The sequence below is a fragment of the Ranitomeya variabilis genome, chromosome 2 (genome assembly GCF_051348905.1).
Source record: "Ranitomeya variabilis isolate aRanVar5 chromosome 2, aRanVar5.hap1, whole genome shotgun sequence".
In the NCBI taxonomy this organism is placed as follows: domain Eukaryota; kingdom Metazoa; phylum Chordata; class Amphibia; order Anura; family Dendrobatidae; genus Ranitomeya; species Ranitomeya variabilis.
In genome coordinates this window covers 349,069,323-349,095,566 of record NC_135233.1, presented here as the reverse complement: position 1 = coordinate 349,095,566, position 26,244 = coordinate 349,069,323, and the positions used below count along the sequence as shown (strand labels likewise).

The 26,244-nt window shown below is 44.2% G+C and overlaps 1 protein-coding gene and 1 long non-coding RNA gene across 3 annotated transcripts in view; one reads left to right on the top strand and one right to left on the bottom strand.

Moving 5' to 3' along the window:
- The window catches only part of LOC143805820 (uncharacterized), a 114,886-nt gene extending 95,773 nt beyond the window's left edge, over positions 1-19,113 (bottom strand). Inside the window, exon 1 of the long non-coding RNA XR_013221338.1 lies at positions 19,016-19,113. This is a non-coding gene — a long non-coding RNA (uncharacterized LOC143805820). The remainder of the gene's footprint in view (positions 1-19,015) is intronic.
- A 52-nt stretch (positions 19,114-19,165) lies between these two features.
- Positions 19,166-26,244, top strand: part of CCDC9 (coiled-coil domain containing 9) — a 60,433-nt gene continuing 53,354 nt past the window's right edge. The window contains exons 1-4 of one of the 2 annotated variants that reach the window (XM_077285510.1): positions 19,166-19,235; positions 21,988-22,044; positions 22,937-23,041; positions 23,743-23,886. In XM_077285510.1, the coding sequence (XP_077141625.1) occupies positions 22,042-22,044; positions 22,937-23,041; positions 23,743-23,886 (252 nt within the window). In that variant the 5' untranslated portion in view covers positions 19,166-19,235; positions 21,988-22,041. Of the gene's footprint in view, positions 19,236-19,638; positions 19,721-21,987; positions 22,045-22,936; positions 23,042-23,742; positions 23,887-26,244 lie in introns of those variants that run through there. The other variant, XM_077285511.1, reaches the window with a different exon arrangement.

Sequence of the window (26,244 nt, the reverse complement as noted above, 5' to 3'; positions counted from 1 at the left end):
ACCGCCCTTTTATTTCAGTAGGTTTCCTGTCCTGACTGGGCGGATCCCTCTCTCAGGTGTGCTGTCATGGGAGACGGGAAAACAAGCCATCCTTAAGCTGCGAAAACAGAAAAAACCCATCCGAGAAATTGCTACAATATTAGGAGTGGCATTATCTACAGTTTGGTACATCCTGAGAAAGAAAGAAAGCACTGGTGAACTCATCAATGCAAAAGACAACAGTGGTGGATGATCGCAGAATTATCTCCATGGTGAAGAGAAACCCCTTCACAACAGCCAACCAAGTGAACAACACTCTCCAGGAGGTCGGCGTATCAATATCCAAATCTACCATAAAGAGAAGACTGCATGAAAGTAAATACAGAGGGTTCACTGCACGGTGCAAGCCACTCATAAGCATCAAGAATAAAAAGGCTAGACTGAACTTTGCTAAAAAACGTCTAAAAAAGCCAGCACAGTTCTGGAAGAACATTCTTTGGACAGATGAAACCAAGATCAACCTCTACCAGAATGATGGAAAGAGTAAAGTATGGCAAAGGCGTGGTACAGCTCATGATCCAAAGCATACCACATCATCTGTAAAACACGGCGGAGGCAGTGTGATGGCTTGGGCATGCATGGCTGCCAGTGGCACTGGGTCACTAGTGTTTATTGATGATGTGACACAGGACAGATGCAGCCGAATGAATCCTGAGGTATTCAGAGCCATACTGTGTGCTCAGATCCAGCCAAATGCAGCAAAACTGATTGGCCGTCGTTTCATACTACAGATGGACAATGACCCAAAACATAAAGCCAAAGCAACCCAGGAGTTTATTAAAGCAAAGAAGTGGAATATTCTTGAATGGCCAAGTCAGTCACCTGATCTCAACCCAATTGAGCATGCATTTCACTTGTTAAAGACTAAACTTCAGACAGAAAGGCCCACAAACAAACAGCAACTGAAAACCACCGCAGTGAAGGCCTGGCAGAGCATCAAAAAGGAGGAAACACAGCGTCTGGTGATGTCCATGAGTTCAAGACTTCAGGCAGTCATTGCCAACAAAGGGTTTTCAACCAAGAACTAGAAATGAACATTTCATTTAAAATTATTGAATCTGTCCAATTACTTTTGGTCCCTTTAAAAACAGGGTGGCACATGTTAAGGAGCTGAAACTCCTAAACCCTTCATCCAATTTTAATGTGGAAACCCTCAAATGAAAGCTGAAAGTCTGAACTTCAACTGCATCTGAATTGTTTTGTTTAAAATTCATTGTGGTAATGTCTATAACCAAAATTAGAAAAATGTTGTCTCTGTCCAAATATATATGGACCTAACTGTATCTATCTACATCTATCCATAGATATATCTATGGATAGATATATCTATAGATATATCTAAGTATCTATCTATATATCTATCTATCTACCTCATTCCTTCTATCTATCTCTATCTCATTCTTTCTATCTCAATCTCATTCCTTCTATCTCATTCCATCTATCTCTCATTCCTTCTATCTAATTCCTTCTATCTATCTATCTCATTCCTTCTATCTATAGATATATAGAATGAGATAGATAGAAGGAATGAGATAGATCTATAGATAATATCTATCGATCTATGTATAGATCTATTTGTCTATCCCATATCTATCCCATATCTATCTATCTATCTATCTATCCATCCCATATCTATCTATCTATCTATCTATCTATCTATCTATCTATCTATCTATCTATCCCATATCTATATATCTATTATCTATCTGTGTGTAATGGAGTGTGGGTTGGACAAATGTAAAAGAGGAGGTTGGACAAGAAATGACATCACAAATCTTTTTTTTGTTCAATAAGAGATCTTTATTAAGCTTTCAAAAACGCATAAAAAACCGCAACAAAACCGCGCAAAAAACGCGTAAAAAACGCAGGTGCATTTTCTGCTAAGAGGTGTGGATTCAGTGCAGAAAAATGTGCAGGCAAATCCGCAACGTGTGCACATAGCCATAGCCTCCTAGTGGCAGCTGCATACACCCATGGTTCCGGTGTCCCCCAATGAAGCGATAGAGAAACAATATTACTGTATGGGTCTGATTAGGGGACAATAAAAAGGGGAAAAAATCTTTTAAATATTTTGCTACTAAAAATGATGTTTCTTATAAAAACTGAAGTAAAAAATGAAAACTTGTACAGTAACATGCGATGAACACCATTAACCCCTTAAGCCCCAAGGGTGGTTTGCACGTTAATGACCGGGCCAATTTTTATAATTCTGACCACTGTCCCTTTATGAGGTTATAACTCTGGAACGCTTGGACGGATCTTGGCGATTCTGACATTGTTTTCTCGTGACATATTGTACTTCATGATAGTGGTAAAATTTATTTGATATTACCTGCATTTATTTGTGAAAAAAATGGAAATTTGACGAAAATTTTGAAAATTTTGCAATTTTCCCACTTTGAATTTTTATGCCGTTAAATCACAGAGATATGTTACACAAAATACTTAATAAGTAACATTTCCCACATGTCTACTTTGCATCAGCACAATTTTGGAACCAACATTTTTTTTGTTAGGGAGTTATAAGGGTTAAAAATTGACCAGCAATTTCTAATTTTTACAACACAATTTTTTTTGGGACCACATCACATTTGAAGTCACTTTGAGGGGTCCATATGATAGAAAATAACCAAGTGTGACACCATTCTAAAAACTGCACCCCTCAAGGTGCTGAAAACCACATTCAAGTTTATTAACCCTTCAGGTGTTTCACAGGAATTTTTGAAATGTTTAAAAAAAAAATGAACATTTAACTTTTTTTTCACAAACAAATTATTTGAGATCCAATTTGTTTTATTTTACCAAGGGTAATAGGAGACATTGGACCCCAAAAGTTGTTGTCCAATATGTGGGGGTAAACCAATGTTTGGGCGCATGGAAGCAGGGCTGCCACTAGAAATTTCGGGGCCCCATACTGGCAAAATTTTCGGGGCCCCCTTGAGACTCCGCCCAGGCTCCACCCCAGCCCCGCCTCCACGCTCCACCCCTCAAACTGTCCACAGTTCCACCGCTCTCTCTTGGAAAATCTCCACTTCTCACCTATCACACATTGACAGTTCCCATCACCAGACCACATATTACCACCACATAGTGACTGAATACTACAATACTGATCAATAATAAAAAAAAACCCCACAATACTATCACCATCAGTGCCATTATACACAGGAGATCTGTACTTAGTATGCAGTGTCTGTGTACAGGTAATACAGTGATCACTGGTGACATTATACACAGGAGCTCTGTATATAGTGTATAGGTAATACAGTGATCACTGGTGACATTATACACAGGAGCTTTGTATATAGTATACAGTGTATAGTGTCAGTGTATAGGTAACACAATGACTCACCAGTGACGTCTCTAGGTGAAGTCCTTCATCTTTCATCCAGCACAGACCGCCATCACTTCATCCAGCCAGGACTCGTCTCTGCAGAAAATAACACTGTTATCTCGAGTTCCGCTTGCAGAACACATTACTTAATTTTCCTAACTTCTACATTACACCACATGAAGGCAACATAGTATCACTCTACACAGTAATAGGACCGCCCCTCCATTTAAAACAGTATACTCAAAAAATAAAATAAATACATCACTGCAGTAATAATATCCCTTAAATAGCCCCTATGGTAATAATATTCGCCATCCTAGCCCCCGTGTGTCTCATTCCTGGCGTCAACCATATGTTCTCCCATCCTGCCCTAATGAGTATCCATTCTGCCCCATATGATCTCCCCATCCTGCCCCATCTGTCTCCATCGTATCCATCCTCCCCCATGATCCTGCCCCATCTGTCTCCAATCCTGCCTCCAGTGTCTCCAATCATGCCCGTATCACCATTCTGCCCCGTCTCCAATCATGCCCCCATGTCTGCAATCATGCCCCCTGTGTCTCCATTCTGCCCCATCTGTTTCCAATCCTGCCCCATCTGTCTCCAGTCATGCCCCAGTGTCTCCAGTCATGCAGCCATGTCTGTCATCCTGCTCCGTGTCTCCAATCATGCCCCGTTTCTCCATTCTGCACCAGTGTCCAGCATTCTGCCCCTGTGTCCAGCATTCTGCCCGTGTCCAGCATTCTGCCCCAATGTCCAGCTTTCTGCATCAGTGTCCAGCATTCTGCCCCAATGTCCAGCTTTCTGCATCAGTGTCCAGCATTCCGCCCCAATGTCCAGCGTTCTGCCCGTGTCCAGCGTTCTGCCCCCGTGTCCAGCGCTCTGCCCCCGTGTCCAGCGCTCTGCCCCCGTGTCCAGCGCTCTGCCCCCGTGTCCAGCGCTCTGCCCCCGTGTCCAGCGCTCTGCCCCCGTGTCCAGCGCTCTGCCCCCGTGTCCAGCGCTCTGCCCCCGTGTCCAGCGCTCTGCCCCCGTGTCCAGCGCTCTGCCCCTCTGTCCAGCATTCTGCCCTGGGCCCCCCGGATCGCCGCTCTCAATAAAAAACCAAAAAAAACCAAAAGGTTCTGCTTACCTGGCCGCGCTCCTGCTCTCTCCACACAGCTGAAGCGTGCACTCGCCGGCGACTGACAATGACATCAGACGCCGGCGACATGCACGCTGCGACTGACGTCAGCTGCCAGCCTCAGATTGGCTGGCGGCTGTTAACTATTGACGTGCGGGCGCGGAATAGCGTTAAACAGCTGCAGCGCCGCTAAGGGCCCGGTTTAGCCTGCGGCTGCCGGTAGGGGCCTGGTGAGCAGATAAGACAGGCCCCGATGCAGGCCCCCTCTGCCCACCGGGCCCCATACGCCAGTCATGGCTGTAATGCCCTGATGGCGGCCCTTCATGGAAGAGCTCGGAAAGGAAGGAGCGCCATTTGACTTTTCAATACAAAATTGGCTGGAATTGAGATAGCACGAAATGTCGCGTTTGGAGAGCCCCTGATGTGCCTAAACAGTGGAAACTCCCCACACACGACACCATTTTGGAAAGTAGACCCCCTAAGGAACTTATCTAGATGTGTGGTGAGCACTCTAAACCTCCAAGTACTTCACAGAAGTTTATAATGTAGAGCCGTAAAAATAAAAAATCATATTTTATTCACAAAAATGATCTTTTTGCCCCCAATTTTTAATTTTCCTAAGGGTAACAGGAGAAATTGGACCCCAAAGGTTGTTGTGCAATTTGTACTGAGTACGCTGATACCCCATTTGTGAGGGTAAACCACAGTTTGGGCGCATGGCAGAACTCGGAAGGGAAGGAGTGCCGTTTGACTTTTTCAACGCAGAATTGGCTGGAATTGAGATCGGACGCCATGTCGCGTTTGGAGAGCCTCTAATGTGCCTAAACAGTGGAGAATCCCCACAAGTGACCCCATTTTAGAAACTAGACCACCTATGGAACTTATCTAAATGTGTGGTGAGCACTTTGAACCCCCAATTGTTTCACTAAAGTTTATAATATAGAGCCGTGAAAATTAAAAAATCTTTTTTTTTTCTTCCACAAAAATGATCTTTTTGCCCCCAGTTTTGTATTTTCCCAAGGGTAACAAGAGAAATTGGACCCCAAAAGTTGCTGTCCAATTTGTGCTGAGTACTCTGATACCCTATATGTGGGAGAAAACTACTGTTTAGGCACACGTCGGGGCTCGGAAGGGAAGGAGCGCCGTTTGGAATGCAGACTGATGGAATGGTCTGCGGGCATCATGTTGCATTTGCAGAGCCCCTGATGTACCTAAACAGTAGAAACCCCCCACAAGTGACCCTATGTTGGAAACTAGACCCCCAAGGAACTTATCTAGATGTGTTGTGAGAACTTTGAACCACCAAATGTTTCACTAAAGTTTAGAACGCAGAGCCGTGAAAATAAAAAAATCCTTTTTTTTTTTTCCACAAAAATGATTTTTTAGCCCCCAGTTTTGTATTTTCCCAAGGGTAACAGGAGAAATTGGACGCCAAAAGTTGTTGTCCAGTTTGTCCTGAGTACGCTGATGCCCCATATGTGGGTCAGAGAAGTCAATCGCAATCAGCTAATAAGCACACAAAAGGGTCACAATGATGCCTCATACCCATATACATACATATTACATTTGAAAAAGCTGTCACGCGAAACGCGCGTCAAAGGGGCCAACAGGGAGACGTACGGCCACTGCCTTTGATTATGGGTGAGCAGGATTAACCATTTATGGGAATGTATATGGGTATGAGGCATCATTGTGACCCTTTTGTGTGCTTATTATGCCGATTGCGATTGACTTCTCTGATGTTACACTATTTATCTGGCTCGCCCTAAGGAATATGTGACCTTGTCTCTTTTGCTGTACCAGTTTGTCTCCTTGGCTTCCTCCTTTTTTTGTATATTTGACATTGTCTGTTAGATTATTATTGGTAATAAAAATTTTGTACTTTTTAGAATTTTATGGTGGTTCTTTGTACTCTTTTTCGCGATGTGTATTTATATCTTCTAGAGTATTCCACTTTTTCATCTCTTTGGATTATGATGGAGTAACTTGGGGAGGGAGGTGTTTTCCTCTCTTGGCCGTAGTATGATATATTGCTTATTTTTGACTACTGTTCTAAATGTTTGGGTGCATAGCAGAGCTCGGAAGGGAAGAAGTGGCGTTTTGTAATGCATACTTTGATGGAATGGTCTATGGGCGTCACTTTGCGTTTAAAGAGTCCCTGATGTGCCTAAACAGTTGAAACCCCCCAATTCTAACTCCAACCCTAACCCCAACCACACCCCTAACCCCAACACACCCCTAACCCCAACACACCCCTAACCCTAATCCCAACCCTAACCATAACCCTAACCCTGACACCCCCCCAACCCAACTGTAAACGTAATCCAAACCCTAACCCCAACTCTAGCCCCAACCCTAACTTTAGCTGTAACCCTAACCCTAACTTTAGCCCCAACCCTATCCCTAACCCCAACCCTAATGAGAAAAAGGAAATAAATACATATTATTTTTCACTAAGGAGGTGATAAAGGGGGGTTTGATTTACTATTCATAGCGGATTTTTTTTGCGGATTTTTATGATTGGCAGCCGTCACACACTAAAAGACGCTTTTTATTGCAAAAAATAGTTTTTGCATCACCACATTTTGAGAGCTATAATTTTTCCATATTTTGGCCCCCAGAGTCATGTGAGGTCTTGTTTTTTTGCGGGACAAGTTGACGTTTTTATTGGTAACATTTTCAGGCACATGACATTTTTGATCGCCTTTTATTCCGATTTTTGTTAGGCAGAATAAACAAAAATCAGCAATTTATGAATTTCTTTTTGGGGGGGCGTTTATACCGTTGTGGGTTTGGTAAAATTGATAAAGCAGTTTTATTGTTCGGGTCAGTACGATTACAGCAATACCTCATTTATATGATTTTTTTATGTTTTGGCGCCTTTATACAATAAAAACTATTTTATTTAAAAAATTATTATTTTTGCATCGCTTTATTCTGAGGGCTATAACTTTTTTTTTCCGCTGATGATGCTGTATGGCGGCTCATTTTTTTGCGGGACAATATGACGTTTTCGGCAGTACAATGTTTATTTATATCCGTCTTTCTAATCGCGTGTTATTCCACTTTTTGTTCGGCGGTATGATAATAAAGCGTCAGTTTTTTTTATGGTGTTCACAAAATGGGATAACTACTGGGACAGTTTTATAGGTTGGGTCGGTACAGACGTGGCGATACTAAATATGTGTACTTTTATTGTTTTTTTATTTACATAAAGAAATGTTTTTATTGGAACAATATATATATTTTTTTATTTATTTAGGATTTTTAAAAAATATATTTTTACACGTTAATTTATTTATTTATTTTTATTTTGTCCCAGGGTGGGACATCACTGTATATTGTCAGATCGCTGATCTGACACTGTGCACAGCACTGTGTCAGATCAGCGATCTGACAGGCAGTGCTCCAGGCTTGCCGGAGCCTGTTCTCAGTAGGCGCCGGCAAGCCACCTCCCTGCAGGACCTCACGGCCATCTTAGATCCGGGGTCCTGCAGGGAGGAAGGAGGTAGGAGACCCTCTGAACAAAGCGATCACATCGCATTGTTCCGAGGGTCTCAGGGAAGCACGCAGGGAGCCCCCTCCCTGCGTGATGCTTCCCTATGCCGCTGGAACACTGCAATCATGTTTGATTGCAGTGTTTCGGGGATTAATGTGCCGGTAGAGGTCTGTGACCCCTCCTGGCACATAGTGCCGGATGTCAGCTCCTGGCACATAGTGCCGGATGTCAGCTCCTGGCACATAGTGCCGGATGTCAGCTATGATAATCAGCTGACACCCGGCCGCGCTCTCCCCGTGAGCGTGGCTGATCGCATATGACGTACTATCCCGTCGGTGGTTATACGGGCCCATACCACCTCGACGGGATAGTATGTCTGATGTCAGAAAGTGGTTAAACACATCGAAAGTGGTACAAAATGATCAAAAAGTCATATAGAACAAAAATGTCATCATTGAAAACTTCATCTTGTCCCGCAAAGAATGCGGACCATCATATTCAAATTTTTACTATGTGCGGCCCCTTTACCCGGCTGAGTTTGAGACCCCTGGTTTAAACCCTTCACCCCCGAGGGTGGTTTGCACGTAAATGACCAGGCCAATGTTTACAATTCTGACCACTGTCCCTTTATGAGGTTATAACTCTGGAACGCTTCAACGGATCTTGGCGATTCTGACACTGTTTTCTCGTGACATATTGTACTTCATGATAGTGGTAAAATTTCTTCGATATAACTTGCGTTTATTTGTTAAAAAAACGGATATTTGGCAAAAATTTTGAAAATTTCGCAATTTTCCAACTTTGAATTTTTATGCCCTTAAATCACAGACATATGTCACGCAAAATACTTAATAAGTAACATTTCCCACATGTCTACTTTACATCAGCACAATTTTGGAACCAAATTTTTTTTTTGTTATTGAGTTATAAGGGTTAAAAATTGACCAGCAATTTCTTATTTTTACAACACCATTTTTTTTCAGGGACCACATCTCATTTGAAGTCATTTTGAGGGGTCTATATGACAGAAAATACCCAAGTGTGACACCATTCTAAAAACTGCACCCCTCAAGGTGCTCAAAACCACATTCAAGAAATTTATTAACCCTTCAGGTGTTTCACAGGAATTTTTGGAATGTTTGAAAAAAGTTAAATGTTCATTTTTATTTACACAAAATTTATTTCAGCTCCAATTTGTTTTATTTTACCAAGGGTAACAGGAGAAAATGGACTCCAAAAGTTGTTGTACAATTTGTCCTGAGTACGCTAATACCCCATATGTGGGGGTAAACCACTGTTTGGGCGCATGGCAGAGCTCGGAAGGAAAGGAGCGCCATTTGACTTTTCAATGCAAAATTGACTGGAATTGACATGGGACGCCATGTTGCGTTTGGAGAGCCCCTGATGTGCCTAAACATTGAAACCCCCCACAACTGACACCATTTTGGAAAGTAGACCCCCTAAGGAACTTATCTAGATGTGTGGTGAGCACTTTGACCCAACAAGTGCTTCACAGAAGTATATAATGCAGAGCCATAAAAATAAAAAATCATATTTTTTCACAAAAATGATCTTTTTGCCCCCATTTTTTTATTTTCCCAAGGGTAAGAGAAGAAATTAGACCACAAAAGTTGTTGTGCAATTTGTCCTGAGTACAACGATACCCCATATGTGGGTGTAAACCATTGTTTGGGCGCAGGGCAGAGCTCGGAAGGGAAGGAGCGCCATTTGACTTTTCAATGCAAAATTGACTGGAATTGAGATGGGACGCCATGTTGCGTTTAGAGAGCCCCTGATGTGCCGAAACATTGAAACCCCCCATAAGTGACACCATTTTGGAAAGTAGACCCCTTAAGGAACTTATCTAGATGTGTGTTGAGCACTTTGACCTAACAAGTGCTTCACAGAAGTTTATAATGCAGAGCAGTAAAAATAAAAAATAATATTTGTTCACAAAAATGATCTTTTCGCCCCCATTTTTTTATTTTCCCAAGGGTAAGAAAAGAAATTAGACCACAAAAGTTGTTGTGCAATTTGTCCTGAGTACGACAATACCCCATATGTGGGGGTAAACCACTGTTTGGGCGCATAGCAGAGCTCGGAAGGGAAGGAGCGCTATTTTACTTTTCAATGCAAAATTGTCTGGAATTAAGATGGGACGCCATATTGCGTTTGGAGAGCCCCTGATGTGCCTAAACATTAAAACCCCCCACAAGTGACACCATTTTGGAAAGTAGACCCCCTAAGGAACTTATCTAGATGTGTTTTGAGAGCTTTGAACCCCCAAGTGTTTCACTACAGTTTATAACACAGAGCCGTGAAAATAAAAATTCCTCTTTTTTTTCACAGAAATGATTTTTTAGCCCCCAGCTTTGTATTTTTACAAGGGTAACATAATAAATTGGACCCCAAAAGTTGTTGTCCAATTTGTTCTGAGTACGCTGATACCCCATATGTGGGGGGGAAGCACTGTTTGGGCGCATGACAGAGCTCGGAAGGGAAGGAGCGCCATTTGGAATGCAGACTTAAATGGATTGGTCTGCAGGCGTCACGTTGCATTTGCAGAGCCCCTGATGTACCCAAACAGTAGAAACCCCCCACAAGTGACCCCAAATTGGAAACTAGACCTCCCAAGGGCTGTGCGGTCTATGGAGAACTGAAATCCCTCTGTTTGGCAATATATATAAAGAGCACTTTTTTTGATTACTGTATATGGTGTTTGTAATGATCTAGATTTATGGGTTTTTTTCACATTAATATGTATAGTGGGATATATATTTATCATATGTGTATTATATATGTTTCCTTCACTTGGTAATTTCACTTTATTATAATTGAAGTTGATTCCTCTGTTTTCACTTCTTCTCTTTTTTACTTATGTATACACGTTTATTTTGTTTATCACATGCCAATCTATTGGGGGATTGCATACTGCGTATTGAGGTATGCATACCACATATCGCCGCATAGCACCAACCATAATGAGTAGATACCTTTGCGGTATTGTTGCTGGAAGTATCTGGCAGCTTTTTCCCTAGTGCGCATGTCCGTTGTGGTCCGTACTTCGGGGCATTGTGGGCGGCGCCTTTTAGTGACGTCTGCGGTTCAGTGGCGTCACATGTACGCGACTGTGGACCGCGGCGCCATGTTGGGCGCCGAACGCGATGCAATTCCCGGCGTGATCAACATGCGACATGCGCCGTAATTAGGGACACATGGATCCGGATTCCGGATAGAATAAAAACCAGTCTAACTAATGCACTGCACCGCCCCCTGACGAAGCCGACGCGAAACGCGCGTTGGGGCTCCGGTGGTGTTCCCTGCGTCTCTGCTATAATGGGTAAGAGGGACCTAGCCAGGCATGGTATGGTACCAACTTGAAATAGACTCTATAAGGGGATCCCTGTAAACTTAATATAGTGGCCAGTCTGGGTTTTCTCCCTCTGCCGTTACAATGCACTACTAGCACTTTACTAGTCAAAATTAGCAGAAGTAATTTGGGGATCCTATCGCAGTGACTTTTTTAGTGTTTTTCCTAGCTCTCCTCACTGTCCAGTCTATATATTTGATGTTTAGTGTGATTTTATTATACATCGGATGTTTGTTTCGATTAATAAAAAGTAATTTATACATTTCTTAAAGTGGACTTGTACTCCGTTTTTCTTTGAGTTTATGTGATATGTAGGTGGAGTGTCCTCATATATGTCATGTGATCTCCTTAAACGTTCTGCTAGAAAACACATGATTATGAGCATGTGTGGGAGATCTTATACATTAGTATCCATTGTGGGATGTTTTTATTATATTATTACTCCCAAGGAACTTATCTAGATGTGTTGTGAGAACTTTGAACCCCCAAGTGTTTCACTACAGTTTATAACGCAGAGCCGTGAAAATAAAAATTCCTCTTTTTTTTCACAGAAATGATTTTTTAGCCCCCAGCTTTGTATTTCTACAAGGGTAACATAATAAATTGGACCCCAAAAGTTGTTGTCCAATTTGTTCTGAGTATGCTGATACCCCATATGTGGGGGGGAAGCACTGTTTGGGCGCATGGGAGGGCTCGGAAGGGAAGGAGCGCCATTTGGAATGCAGACTTAGATGGAATGGTCTGCAGGCATCACATTGCGTTTGCAGAGCCCCTAATGTACCTAAACAGTAGAAACCCCCCACAAGTGACCCAATATTGGAAACTAGACCCCCCAAGGAACTTATCTAGATGTGTTGTGAGAACTTTGAACCCCCTAGTGTTTCACTACAGTTTATAACGCAGAGCCGTGAAAATAAAAATTATTATTTTTTTCACAAAAATGATTTTTTAGCCCCCAGTTTTATATTTTCACAAGGGTAACAGGATAAATTGGACCCCAAAAGTTGTTGTCCAATTTGTCCTGTGTACGCTGATACCCCATATGTGGGGGTAAACCACTGTTTGGGCGCATGGCAGAGCTCGGAAGGGAAGGAGCGCCGTTTGGAATGCAGACTTAGATGGATTGGTCTGCAGGCGTCAGTGCGTCACGTTGCATTTGCAGAGCCCCTGATGTACCTAAACAGTAGAAACCCCCCACAAGTGACCCCATATTGGAAATTAGACCCCCCAAGGAACTTATCTAGATGTGTTGTGAAAACTTTGAACCCCCAAGTGTTTCACTACAGTTTACAACGCAGAGCCGTGAAAATAAAAAATATTTTTTTAACCACAAAACTTATTTTTTAGCCCCCAGTTTTGTAAATAAATACATTTTTTTTATTTTTCCCTAACTAAGGGGGTGATGAAGGGGGGTTTGATTTACTTTTATAGCGGGTTATTTAGCAGATTTTTATGATTGGCAGCCGTCACACACTGAAAGACGCTTTTTATTGCAAAAAATATTTTTTGCGTTACCACATTTTGAAAGCTATAATTTTTCCATATTTGAGTCCACAGAGTCATGTGAGGTCTTTTTTTTTTGCGGGACGAGTTGACGTTTTTATTGGTAACATTTTCGGGCACATGACATTTTTTGATCGCTTTTTATTCCGATTTTTGTGAGGCAGAATGATCAAAAACCAGCTATTCATGAATTTCTTTTGGGGGAGGCGTTTATACCGTTCCGCGTTTGGTAAAATTGATAAAGCAGTTTTATTTTTCGGGTCAGTACGATTACAGTGATACCTCATTTATATCATTTTTTTATGTTTTGGCGCTTTTATATGATAAAAGCTATTTTATAGAAAAAATAATTATTTTGGTATCGCTTTATTCTCAGGACTGTAACTTTTTTATTTTTTTGCTGATGATGCTGTATGGCGGCTCGTTTTTTGCAGGACAAGATGACGTTTTCAGCGGTACCATGGTTATTTATATCTGTCTTTTTGATCGCGTGTTATTCCACTTTTTGTTCGGCGGTATGGTAATAAAGCGTTGTTTTTGCCTCGTTTTTTTTTTTTTTCCTCACGGTGTTTACTGAAGGGGTTAACTAGTGGGACAGTTTTATAGGTTGGGTCGTTACGGACGCGGCGATACTAAATATGTGTACTTTTATTGTTTTTTTTTAATTTAAAGAAATGTATTTATGGGAATAATTTTTTTTTTCTTCTTTATTTAGGAATTTTTTTTTAATTTTTTTTTTTACACATGTGGAAATTTTTTTTTTTTTTACTTTTTTACTTTGTCCCAGGGGGGACATTACAGATCGGTGATCTGACAGTGTGCACAGCACTCTGTCAGATCACCGATCTCACTTAGAGTGCAGCAGGCTTACCAGCACCTGCTCTGAGCAGGCACTCGGTAAGCCACCTCCCTCCCTGCAGGACCCGGATGCCGCGGCCATCTTGGATCCGGGACCTGCGGCGAGGAGGTAGGAGACCCTCGGAGCAACGCGATCACATCGCGTTGCTGCGGGGGTCTCAGGGAAGCCCGCAGGGAGCCCCCTCCCTGCGCGATGCTTCTCTATACCGCCGGTACACCGCGATCATGTTTGATCGCGGTGTGCCGGGGGTTAATGTGCCGGGGGCGGTCCGTGACCGCTCCTGGCACATAGTGCCGGATGTCAGCTGCGATATGCAGCTGACACCCGGCAGCGATCGGCCACGCTCCCCCCGTGAGCGCGGCCGATCGCGTATGACGTACTATCCCGTCGGTGGTCATACGGGCCCACCCCACCTCGACGGGATAGTACGTCTAATGTCAGAAAGGGGTTAAAGACGTGTTTTTTTTATTGTGAACAAACACCAAAATAAAGGTATCACCGCAGTGTTTCAAGGTAACGTTTCGACCCACAGGGTCTTTCTCAAACCTTATAATAGTAGATATCGAGCGGAGGGCACAAATCCCTGGAGAGATGCAGGAGTCCCGTTAGGGGCTGTAGCTAAAGAGTAACTGGTGTCTGCGGTGGTGGTGTGTCACACCACCACCGCAGACACCAGTTACTCTTTAGCTACAGCCCCTAACGGGACTCCTGCATCTCTCCAGGGATTTGTGCCCTCCGCTCGATATCTACTATTATAAGGTTTGAGAAAGACCCTGTGGGTCGAAACGTTACCTTGAAACACTGCGGTGATACCTTTATTTTGGTGTTTGTTCACAATAAAAAAAACACGTTTTTTGACTAACAAAATTCAGAAGAACTCTCTTCATTGAGTGCGACTGTTGTTATATAGGACCATATTCTGGAGTATCCCTCCATGTTCAGTCTGCACCAGTACTAGCGAGAGTGCACGTCTTGTCCTGCACTACCCTGGTTTAAAAGGACAGAGTCCAGCCGATGCATTCTATGTGTGCGTACTGGTACCGTGAAAGAACACATTATCTCTTAAACCTGTTCTCAAAAGTTGACATATATGGCAATATATTCTGTGTGTATATATGTTGGAAGACAACATGGACAATATATGTTTTATAGAGATCACTGAACTCTATATTGAATTTATGAGTGCTGAATATTTCCAGGACTCTATTGATGAGACAAACCAGATACAAGACTGAACCTGTTAGACAGTCAGGCCTGTGTTCTTTTGTGTGATGTCCTTTGTTTTAGTGATAAAGCATCTACATATGAAAAGAATATTGGCCCTCCGACCTAATGGAGGATACAGGTGTACACTGTGGAAATCTCCTATGAATAGCCTCTATCCTGTTTGTGACCTATCGTTATCTACATATGTACATAGTTCCTGTGGGTTTCCATTATAAACCACTGCTCCTGAGATAGACATCCTGTCTTCGGCCTATGGATATGTATAGAGATACACAATGCCTGTGGTGTTTGGGTGACAAACCATTGTTCTTTGAATGGACATCTTAGAGCCAGCCCAAATGGAGTTGAACCTGTCCTACACAAGAACTTTCTTCCCATCTGCAGGAAGGTGATGATTACTGCAGCCAATGACAGTGTTCACATTGCCGGAAGATGATTGGACATTTGCCACAGAAGATACCGGAAGCAAGGGTGGAGTCATGGCTCGTATGTGGGTGTGGATGTGTATTGGTTTAGTATATATGTAAGGATCAGTAATATATCTCTTCCATTCCCACATCCCAGCTTCTACTACCCTCTCCCCTTTAATTGTACCCTTGTCCCTTAGACTGCCCTTATGCATGTCATTGTAAATACCTTGTTTGTGATAAACCCCCCTTTAAAGATCCAGTAATCCTTGTTAATTAGTATTAACTGGCACCCCAAAGCTCAGCAGATTCTACATTTGGCACCCCAGATGGGACTGTGATTAAATTCCACAGAGAATCCACAAGAAATTAATCTGCTATATTCTACATTTGGAAAAAGTGTGGAAACCAAAGAATCGAGGAGTCTGGATCTTGATTTAAAAGGAAATATTGGTGAGTAAAGAATTTCCTTGTAGATTTTATTTTGTGTGCTTGTGTATCAAGTATTGTATTGTGTTGTATTGATGCATTTAGCAAAAGGGAAATATCTTTTGTAGATAGGACAGTAATTTATAATAGATTCGGATTGGATATGTGTTTTCTAAGTGTAGGAGTATTGGAGCAAAGAGTTTAGACTTTTGGGAAGTTTGTAGTGTAAGGTGTAGATTTTAGTTCCTTCACTTTGTAATTTTGTTTTGTAAAGTATTTGCAGTTTGTCGCTGAAAATGGAGTTTGTGGAAAAGTATGTGAAGAAATACAGCTCTGCTGTTTACCATGTCAGTGTCGATAAATCTTTGGAAGTCCAATACAATGACTTAATAGCCCAATGTAAAATCTTTAATAATAAGTTAAATAGTAAAGTGCTTAGCAAGAAATTGAAAAAGGAAAAGTTAAGCAATTAAATTTTAGTGTTGCTTAAGATGAAAGAGTTGGCTGAATTGAAAGAAGCAAATTGGTGGAAGCAAAGGCTACAAATGAAGGAGGACATAGACAAAATTAGTGATTCTGTTATTGGAATTTCTGACAATACAACTAGTAAAATGCAAGGACAACCTACAAAATAGTCCTCCAAAAAAAAAAAGAGATATCAAAATAATTTTCATTGAGCAATATTAAAACATGATTAAAAAAGGGATGACATTTATACAAAAAGGACAAGCAAACATTGGGCAGAGATATGCACAGGATCCAACAGTAGTAACATTCAATAATAAGCCATCATAGATAAATAGCACAATGCTAGAAAATAAAACAGATATTTTCCTCTGCACCTCATAAGCATATATGAACTGGAGTAAAAAGAGAGTATTTAAGCTGATGAAAAACCATAGTCACCCACGATCCAGACTGCCACAACGTACCCCGACGCGCGTTTCGAGAATCTCTTCCTCAGAAGGGGTGCACCCTATGTAGAGGAATATCTCTATATAGGACTTCTTAGCAACTATGCTTATTATATACTGCATTTCATTATTGAATTAGTTGCACCCAGATCTTTGTTTTGCTATGGGTCCAAAAACGCATATGCACTTTATCACCTGTTTTATTTTCTAGCATTGTGCTATTTATCTATGATGGCTTATTATTGAATGTTACTACTGTTGGATCCTGTGCATATCTCTGCCCAATGTTTGCTTGTCCTTTTTGTATAAATGTCACCCCTTTTTTAATCATGCTTTAATATTGCTCAATAAAAATTATTTTTATATGATCTCATTTTTTTTTTGGAGGACTATTTAGTAGGTTGTCCTTGTTCTCACGGTCCTCCGTGTTTGCAGTTGAGGGCTTATTTGGTATGCTTAGTAAAATGCAAGGTTTGCAATCAGATGTAAATGAATTCACTGTGAGAAACAGACAGGTGGAGGAAGAATTGAAGGAGTGTAGACTGAGCCTCACTTCACATGCAGCTCAGGTTTATTCTTTAGAACTGAAAAATAGTCAAATGGAGAAGTTAATTGCAACACTTTGCAATTGCAATGTATACAGTCTCTTACATCAAAGAAATGTAGCACTGAGACAGTTAATATGTACGCTTTCTAATGAGGGTACAATGGACGCTGGATATAGATCTCCATTGATTGATAATTCTCCATTGCTCACTATTTCTGAGAAGCTTCATCTGTGTCAACTTCTTGGTAAATCTGAGTCACAAATTTCTCCAGTCATTCTGTCCAATAGATTTGAACATGTTGTCCAACAGTATAATCTGAACAATAAAAATGCTAGGTCTCTATTACAAGTTTGGCTTCCAGGGCCAATTGCAGGACAACTAAAAACAGAGCAAATGGGTGAGAGTTGTAATGGTGCAGAGATAAGAAGGAAGGAATTACAACGCATCATAGGTGGACGAGACATTAGAGGAGGAAATGCCCTAGCAATGACCAGATGATCCTTTGCTCTTTTGTAGTCATTATCTGTCCCTATATAGGACTGTTTACAGCTGTCTGGAAAAGTCTCAGGATGATGCTAATTTCCTATGTTCAATGGCAAATCATTGTAATGTAGATTACACCACAAGGATGACTCTGAGGAATACCAGCTCCTATGAAAACTTTGTGACTATACTTAGGGACTGGTGTAATGAGTCTAAAGAGCAATATGAACCGTCAGGAAATGTATCAGCTGTATACAGACCCAGGAGGCGGGGACATGTTAGGTATTGTTAGAAATGAGGTCAACCAGGACACATTAAACAGTATTGTAATACACCTAACATGTACCCACAACCAAAGAGTCATTCATTGCACCAAGAAACGGCTATTCCACTTATTGTGCTGCTTATTAATTATCAATGATGGAAACATCGTGCCTATATTCCTATATGGTCTAATGACGCCTTTCTGATAAATCGAACATCCGCCTTTGGACGTGGCGCTTAGGTGTCACTACCCCATTAATTTACTTTTGGTCTATAAGTTTTTTTAAAGAAAACTTTTAATGTATGTTATTAATTTACTAATTGGCAATAAAATTACTTTCTTATCTACTGCTCGGTTGATATCACTTCTATGGATGAGCTTTAATTGTAAGGCCTTGTTTATTTTGGGGGGGGAAATGTATAGAGCTGAATGCCTGGTCCTATTGTTATCTACTAAATGTACATTTCCCAGCAGCCCCCACTGTAGGGGTCCCGTCTGCACCTCCAGTAGGGGGTTGTATGCGAGTCTCCTGCCCGGGGTAACTGGTTGGCACCGATGTAACGCACCAGTGTCCGCACGTCCCTCCACTAGGGTCATGTGCAGAGGTCGATGATGGCGGCCGTACAGATCGTCACATCTTATTAGCGCTGCACAAACCACAAAATAAACCATTATCGCCCCTCGCTTGGATTGGTAACAAATACATGATCCCTGGGACCCTCATCCAGACATGGACCTAAGGGAGAATGAATGGACAGGGTCAGGCATTGTAATTACTGCTCCATTAAAGGGGTGGTGTCCAGATTAGCAGTCCCCTGATTACTGGGAATGGCACCCTGAAAAGCCATTTTTAAAGGGAATGTAGGCTGAACATGCGCACCTCCACACCATTCATTCTCTATGGGACTGCTGGTGCATCACTGCAGCTCAGGAGTCTGGGAAAGCTGGGTGACAAGCAATGCAGGAGCAGAGCAGTACAACGCAAAACCTGTCTCTCCATTACTACCGTAGTACTGACCGGAATCGGATCTACAAGTCCCAGCATGCTTCACGGCGTGAGCTCAGCAAAGCAAACAACTCGCTGCCCACACTAAACATGTCCGCCGACGCTGTGCGTCTCTCCTCCACGCATGCGTCTTCACTGGCAGCTCCGCCCTTTGGAAGCTCTTCCGGTCCTGGGCGTGGCCTAAGGAGGAACACGCATGTTATTGGAGTCAGAAGGCTGAGCGGCGGTGCAGGTGAGCGCGGCTTAACCCCTGTAGTTCCCGGCGGGTGTTTTTGGGAGTGGGCTGGTGGTACACGCGTGGGTGTAGTGGAATGAAAGGGGTAGGGAGCAGTCGTGGTGTGTGGGATTAGTGGAGGCTGCATGGTGGCGCAGGTGTACGGTGGGGGTGGTGTCTCACGTGCGCTGACCTGTGCGCGGCAATGTCGCACCGTCTGTAGCCCTGGGAGGGAACACTGCAGTCCTGCCACGTTCTAATAGACTCGGCTGCGGTTTAGCACTTTTCCTGCTTGCTGTCAGTGAATGGAGCGGTCCTCAGGCTGCAGTCCTGGACGGATCCATTACTGTGAGGGCAGCAGTAGTGTCCAGACCCCTATCACCTGCTCCCTGTGCCCCCTGCAGGTCCAGGAGGTCATCCACACCGGATGTGACTGCAACAAACCCTCCGCTGCAAATACTGGAAATGCTGAATAATAAAAGTCTGCTTCTCTGCTCCTTCTGGTCCGATGCTGTTACTGTAACCTGTGTACAGGATGGATGATAAATGCTCTAAGGATGGGGGGCCGACCACGATAAACTGCACAGCGGACCCATGCTAGGGGTTGTCTCATCTTATTGAATGAGTCGAATTTCAAAATGTTTGTAAAAAGCATCAACTTATCGATTTTCCTGTTATTAGATTCTCAAGAACGGAGGGGATTTTTCATTTTATAATTAACTGCTTGTTGCCTAGGCTACCGTCCACTTTGGAGGTGGTCGGATTCCTAGGCAAGGAGCGTGCACTTGTAAGTTGTTTGCCGTGGAGCGTGCAAGTGCCCTGCTCGATCCATTCAGCTACAGACTCCTGCACAGCCGCCTCTGCTTGCAGCATTGGAGAGCGCACCGCTTCAGCCACGCCGCCTCTGCTTGCAGCATTGGAGAGCGCACAGCTTGAGCCACGCTGCCTCTGCTTGCAGCATTGGAGAGCGCACAGCTTGAGCCACGCTGCCTCTGCTTGCTAATTGGAGAGCGCACAGCTTGAGCCACGCTGCCTCTGCTTGCTAATTGGAGAGCGCACAGCTTGAGCCACGCTGCCTCTGCTTGCTAATTGGAGAGTGCACAGCTTCAGCCACACCGCCTAAGCTTGCAGCATTGGAAAGCGCACAGCTTCAGCCACGCCGCCTCTGCTTGCAGCATTGGAGAGCGCACAGCTTCAGCCACGCCGCCTCTGCTTGCAGCATTGGAGAGCGCACAGCTTCAGCCACGCTGCCTCTGCTTGCTAATTGGAGAGCGCACAGCTTCAGCCACGCTGCCTCTGCTTGCTAATTGGAGAGCGCACAGCTTCAGCCATGCTGCCTCTGCTTGCTAATTGGAGAGCGCACAGCTTCAGCCACGCCGCCTCTGCTTGCAGTATTGGAGAGCGCACAGCTTCCGCCACGCCGCCTCTGCTTGCAGTATTGGAGAACGCACAGCTTCAGCCACGCCGCCTCTGCTTGCAGCATTGGAGAGCGCACAGCTTTAGCCACGCCGCCTCTGCTTGCAGTATTGGAGAGCGCACAGCTTCAGCCACGCCGCCTCTGCTTGCAGCATTGGAGAGCGCACAGCTTCAGCCACGCCGCCTCTGCTTGCAGCATTGGAGAGCGCACAGCTTCAGCCACGCCGCGTCTGCTTGCAGCATTGGAGAGCGCACAGCTTCAGCCACGCCGCCTCTGCTTGCAGCATTGGAGAGCGCACAGCTTCAGCCACGCCGCCTCTGCTTGCAGCATTGGAGAGCGCACAGCTTCAGCCACGCCGCCTCTGCTTGCAGTATTGGAGAGCGCACAGCTCGAGCCACGCCGCCTCTGCTTGCAGCATTGGAGAGCGCACAGCTTGAGCCACGCCGCCTCTGCTTGCAGCATTGGAGAGCGCACAGCTTGAGCCACGCCGCCTCTGCTTGCAGCATTGGAGAGCGCACAGCTTCAGCCACGCCGCGTCTGCTTGCAGCATTGGAGAGCGCACAGCTTCAGCCACGCCGCCTCTGCTTGCAGCATTGGAGAGCGCACAGCTTGAGCCACGCCGCCTCTGCTTGCAGTATTGGAGAGCGCACAGCTTGAGCCACGCCGCCTCTGCTTGCAGTATTGGAGAGCGCACAGCTTCAGCCACGCCGCCTCTGCTTGCAGCATCGGAGAGCGCACAGCTTGAGCTGAGGAGCGCACTGTCCCCCGGTAAGCAGGAATTAGGGAGGCAGAGGGGCAGTGCTCTCCTGAAGATAGGCTCTTAGGACCACCTGTTTAATATGATAAGCTGTTGAGGGGCGGACCAGAGGTCATGTGAGGAGTGTTACTGACCAGAACACCTTTAGGCCATGTTCACACTAGCATTATTTGGTCAGTATTTTACCTCAGTATTTGTAAGCCAAAATCAGGAGTGGAACAATCATAGGAAAAGTATCATAGTCACCTCTTCTGTATTTATCACCCAGTCCTGGTTTTGGCTTACACATACTGATGTAAAATGCTGACACTGGGAACGTGGCCTTAAAGGGGTTGTCCTACAGTAAAATATAAACATATATTTTTTCCTCTATTGATTACACACCGTAAACAGATTCTATGTCCAGAGCTGCCTGGGAACTTCGGAGCGGCCCGTGTTGGATCCGCACTGGAAGGAGACTTTGCTTCTGTTTTTGATCCATGCTGAAAAAAATATATATTTTAGTGTCAGATAACCCCGCTAAGAATTTTTATTAGCTTTCATTTCTAGGACTTGTATTTTTTTTAATGTAATCGTTGATCATTTCTGTTTTGTAGAAAGTCGAACCCCACAACCCCCCACCCCTGAGATTCCGTCCGGCACCTGCAGCAATGGTAACGTTGGCATGATTTCTCCCTATGTGATCACACTTGTGTTTTATGGAATTTTATAGTGGTCTAAATCAGATGTGTACTGATTTCCACTTGTGCGTGAAAAAAAAAAAAGATCCTCTATTCATAGCGTAGGTACTGTAACAACGGCCCAGTAAATGGACCGTGCAGGGCCTCGTCGTGAGTGGAGGGGAACATGCTCGGCCTTTGCCCCATTAATTCTCCATGGGACGTCCAAAGAAAGCAAATAGATAGAGCCACGTTTTGTGGGTCACTGGGGGTCCCAGCTGTCATTCCCCCCTATTGCTTTTCCCTGCGATCAATAACTTATTCCCTATCCTAAGGGGTAACTATTAATCTTGACTTACCTTTCAACTGTGCTTGAAAAATGTCAGAAACGATGCAACTGATTCATATTGCAGCGTCTCTGTGTAATAAAGGCGGGTCCTCAGCGGTGGACCCCAGCCTGTCTTATTGTCACAATATACTGCTCACATTCCTCTGCTTCTATCCTGCAATTTCTGGGCAGGTATAGAAGTCATAAGATCAATAGACAATCATCTAACATGTATGGGGGCGTCCCGACTACCTTTACGACAGGGGTCGGAAGGAAAGAAGGATTGGGCATGCTGGATTTCAACATGTCCAATCATTTGGAAGGAGAAGCTCCATGAGGTATGACAGTGGCTCCTTTCCTCATTCAGAATGCATGCACACTCAGCCTGAGCATGGGGTGTTGGGTCCAGCAGAGAGGAACATGGACCAGATACTCCTGATGGAGACCATATTGTCCAGAGACAGTATCATCCCCCTCCCTTGTCTAGACGTCTTAGGGAAGAAGTGTTGTCTTTGCCGTGGGATGTGTTGAATAATTGGAGTTTTGGTTTCATCACAGGCTTCTGTATTGGACATGAAGTCCAAAGAAGAGAAGGATGCCGAGCTGGACAGGAAGATCGAGGCTCTGAGGAAGAAGAACGAGGCCATCGTCAGGAGACACAAGGTAGGTGTACGCTCGGCGTTGTGTAACCCGGGCAGGGCGTGCTCCTATCCAGCCTTTATGAATAAGCCTAGATGATTATTCTAGGTGGAGGTAAAGGTATAAAAATGATTATATTTCATGTGGATTATATATATAAATATTATATATATAATATATATATATATATATAATTTTTTTCTCTCTAAATGTGTATTGTATCAAGTTATTTTAATTGTTTTCACCTGTTTTATTTTTTTTATTGGTCCGCATTGCTTTGCAATACTGTCATTGTGCAGTCTGTCATAGAACGACTGATCCCCTTGAGGTGTACAGACATGGCAGACACCCGGTCCTAGGCGGAGGTTTCGATACACTCTAGCTCTATTATAAAGACTATTTAATTGCATACATATATATTATAGTGCATGGAGTTAGCAACCTAGTGCTGCATGTTTGACCCTGGCAAGCAGCATGGGCTCACCCTCTCTGGACCATGCCATTGGCACTGCGGAGAATGGAGGATGAATATTGGAAGGGGCAAAACTGCCACTCCCACTCCTCCTATTTCCTCCAGCCTCTTAGATGCTGCTGTCATGATTGACAGCCAGCGGCATCTCTGGGGTCAGAGTGCTGCGATCAGAGCTCCGGTCCATGCCTGCAGTGCACCCATCCGCCATACATGCACTACAGTGTCCTAACATGTAACCTTCTCCCGCTCTCAGATGATTGAGGAGGACCGCAGAATGGCCGAACAAGAGGGAATTGCTGTGACCACCCCAAGAAAAACCAAACACCTGGACGGCGAGCCGGACAAGGCCCGGAAAGAGAAGGAGAATTTCTCCATCACTCTGGATGTTTCTGCTGGGGTGAGAGGCATTTACATCATGTATAGCCCGGCCATTATAAAGCACATATAGTAGCAGGTGACTCTGAGGTTTAGCCTTCGAAAGATAACCAGATTCTCCTCACCTCACTGTACATCCATTTTGAGGGAATCTCAATGACCACAGACCGTGGCGCAAATCATCAGTACGGTAAGGTGGTGGATATTTACTACCGCGACCAAGACGTCGAGTGTCTGTGGCTCATTTGTATTTCACAGGTTGCCCAATTTTCCAGCGTTAGTATTAATAAACCCATTTAAAGGTTGTAATCTGCGACCACTTTTCTCAGCAGTTTTCAAGGCTGACACATCCCAAATTGTGTCCACACTTTTTTTTTTTTCTTTAATTTATCCGGAAATGTGGGCCTCTGTGCAGCAGCGATCCAGGCCAAAGTATCATGTTATTATTATTAATTGATATAGCACCATTGTTTCCATGGTGCTGTACATGAGAAGGGGTTACATACAAGTTACAGATATTACTTACAGTAAGCAAACTATTGATAGACTGGTACAGAGGGGCGAGGGGCCCTTGCGGGCTTACATTCTACAGGATGGAGAGGAAGGAATCAGTAGGCTGGGGGTTGCAGGAGCTCCGATGAAGATGATGTGACAGCGGGGGCATTGCAGGTTGATGTGAGGCGGCGGCGGGGGCATTGCAGGTTGTTCATAAGCTTTAGGGAAGAGATGAGTTTTCAGGTTCCGTCTGAAAGTTCCGAGTGTTGTGGATAATCGGACGTGTTGGGTACAGAGTTCCAGAGGGTGGGGGATACTCTGGAGAAGTCTTGTAGGTGATTAGTGAGGAACTAATAAGAGAGGAGGAGGTGTTGGGAGGCCCGGAGATTACGTGAGGGAAGGTATCAGGAGATTAGTTCAGAGATACAGTATATGGAGACAGATTATGGACCGCTTTGTAGGTCAGTGTTAGTAGCTTGAACTCAATACGTTGGGGAATTGGGAGACAATGAAGAAATTTGCAGAGGGGGAAGCGGAGGAGTAGCGAAGAAAGAGATGGATTAGTCGGGCAGCAGAGTTGAGGATAGACTGGAGGAGTGCAAGAGTGCTAGGTAGGCCACAGAGGAGGATATTGCAGTAGTCGAGGCGGGAGATGATGCACTAACATTTTAGTAGAGTGAGGGTTGAGGAAAGGACGGATTCTGGAAATATTTTTGAGTTGGAAGTGACAGGAGGTGGCGAGAACTTGGATGTGCAGTTTGAAGGACAGGGCAGAGTCAAGGGTTACTCCGAGGCAGTGGATTTCCAGTACATGGGAAAGCGTGTCATTTATTGTGATTCATCAGGTAGGGAAGATCTGTAAGGTGGAGGAAAGATCATATATCACATGGGCAATATTGGCTCCAATGCTTAAAAATGCAGGAGCCGAACAATATTTTTTGCTTGCACAGATGACCGTTGGAGTGTTTTGTTTTTTTAAACCTGGATTTTGGAATGGATTCTGTTCTAAAGTCCACATCAAAAACTATTGTACACTTTGATTAAGCCAAGAGTAAAACCTTATTGCTGTTCATGCAGGAAGACTAAAAAAGTCACTACTGTGATGCAGTTTCCTAGTTTGAATCCACATTAAATTAATATGGAAAAAAAGTAAAAAACTGTATAAAAAAAAGGCAAGGATTTGTAATTTGTAATTTCTCCTTCGCCTCATTGGGGGACACAGACCATGGGTGTATGCTGCTGCCACCAGGAGGCTGACACTAAGTATTACAAAGAAAGTTAGCTCCTCCCCTGCAGTATACACCCCTCTGCTGGCTCCCAGCTAACCAGTTCTTGCTTAGTGTCCGTAGGAGGCACACGGACTGGTCTGCTATTCAGACCCAAAGAATCTTTTTACTTTTACCTTTTACCGGACGAAGGGGGCGACGGATTCGTTCATGTTCCGATCTCCCCCGAACCAACAACAGGCGAGCACGGGAGTTTCACCTCTCCGTATCCTCTCCTGCGACGTGGGAGCCACTGCCTGAGCTGATTCTAGGGGCGACGGGCCCCTTCAAGGGCACCGATCTCCCCCCTCCCTTATCAGACGAGCACTGGAGTGTCACCTCCAGTATCCTCTTCTGCAGCCAGGCCTATTGCCGGACATCAGCCCTGACCACCAGGTTATACCCTCGGCTGTTCAGAGGCACTCTCCAGTGTGGCGTCCGAGCAGCCCCCACTGCACCACCACTATTAAGAGCGGATGGTACAAGGAGGCGGACGGTTCCTCTCCTCCTCCCTAACAAACGGATGATGGATTGAGGTTTATCCCTGCACCGTCCACGCTGCACAGAACAGCGCTGAAACCCACATCCGCGGCGGCTCCATGCCGGGACGCGCAACGATG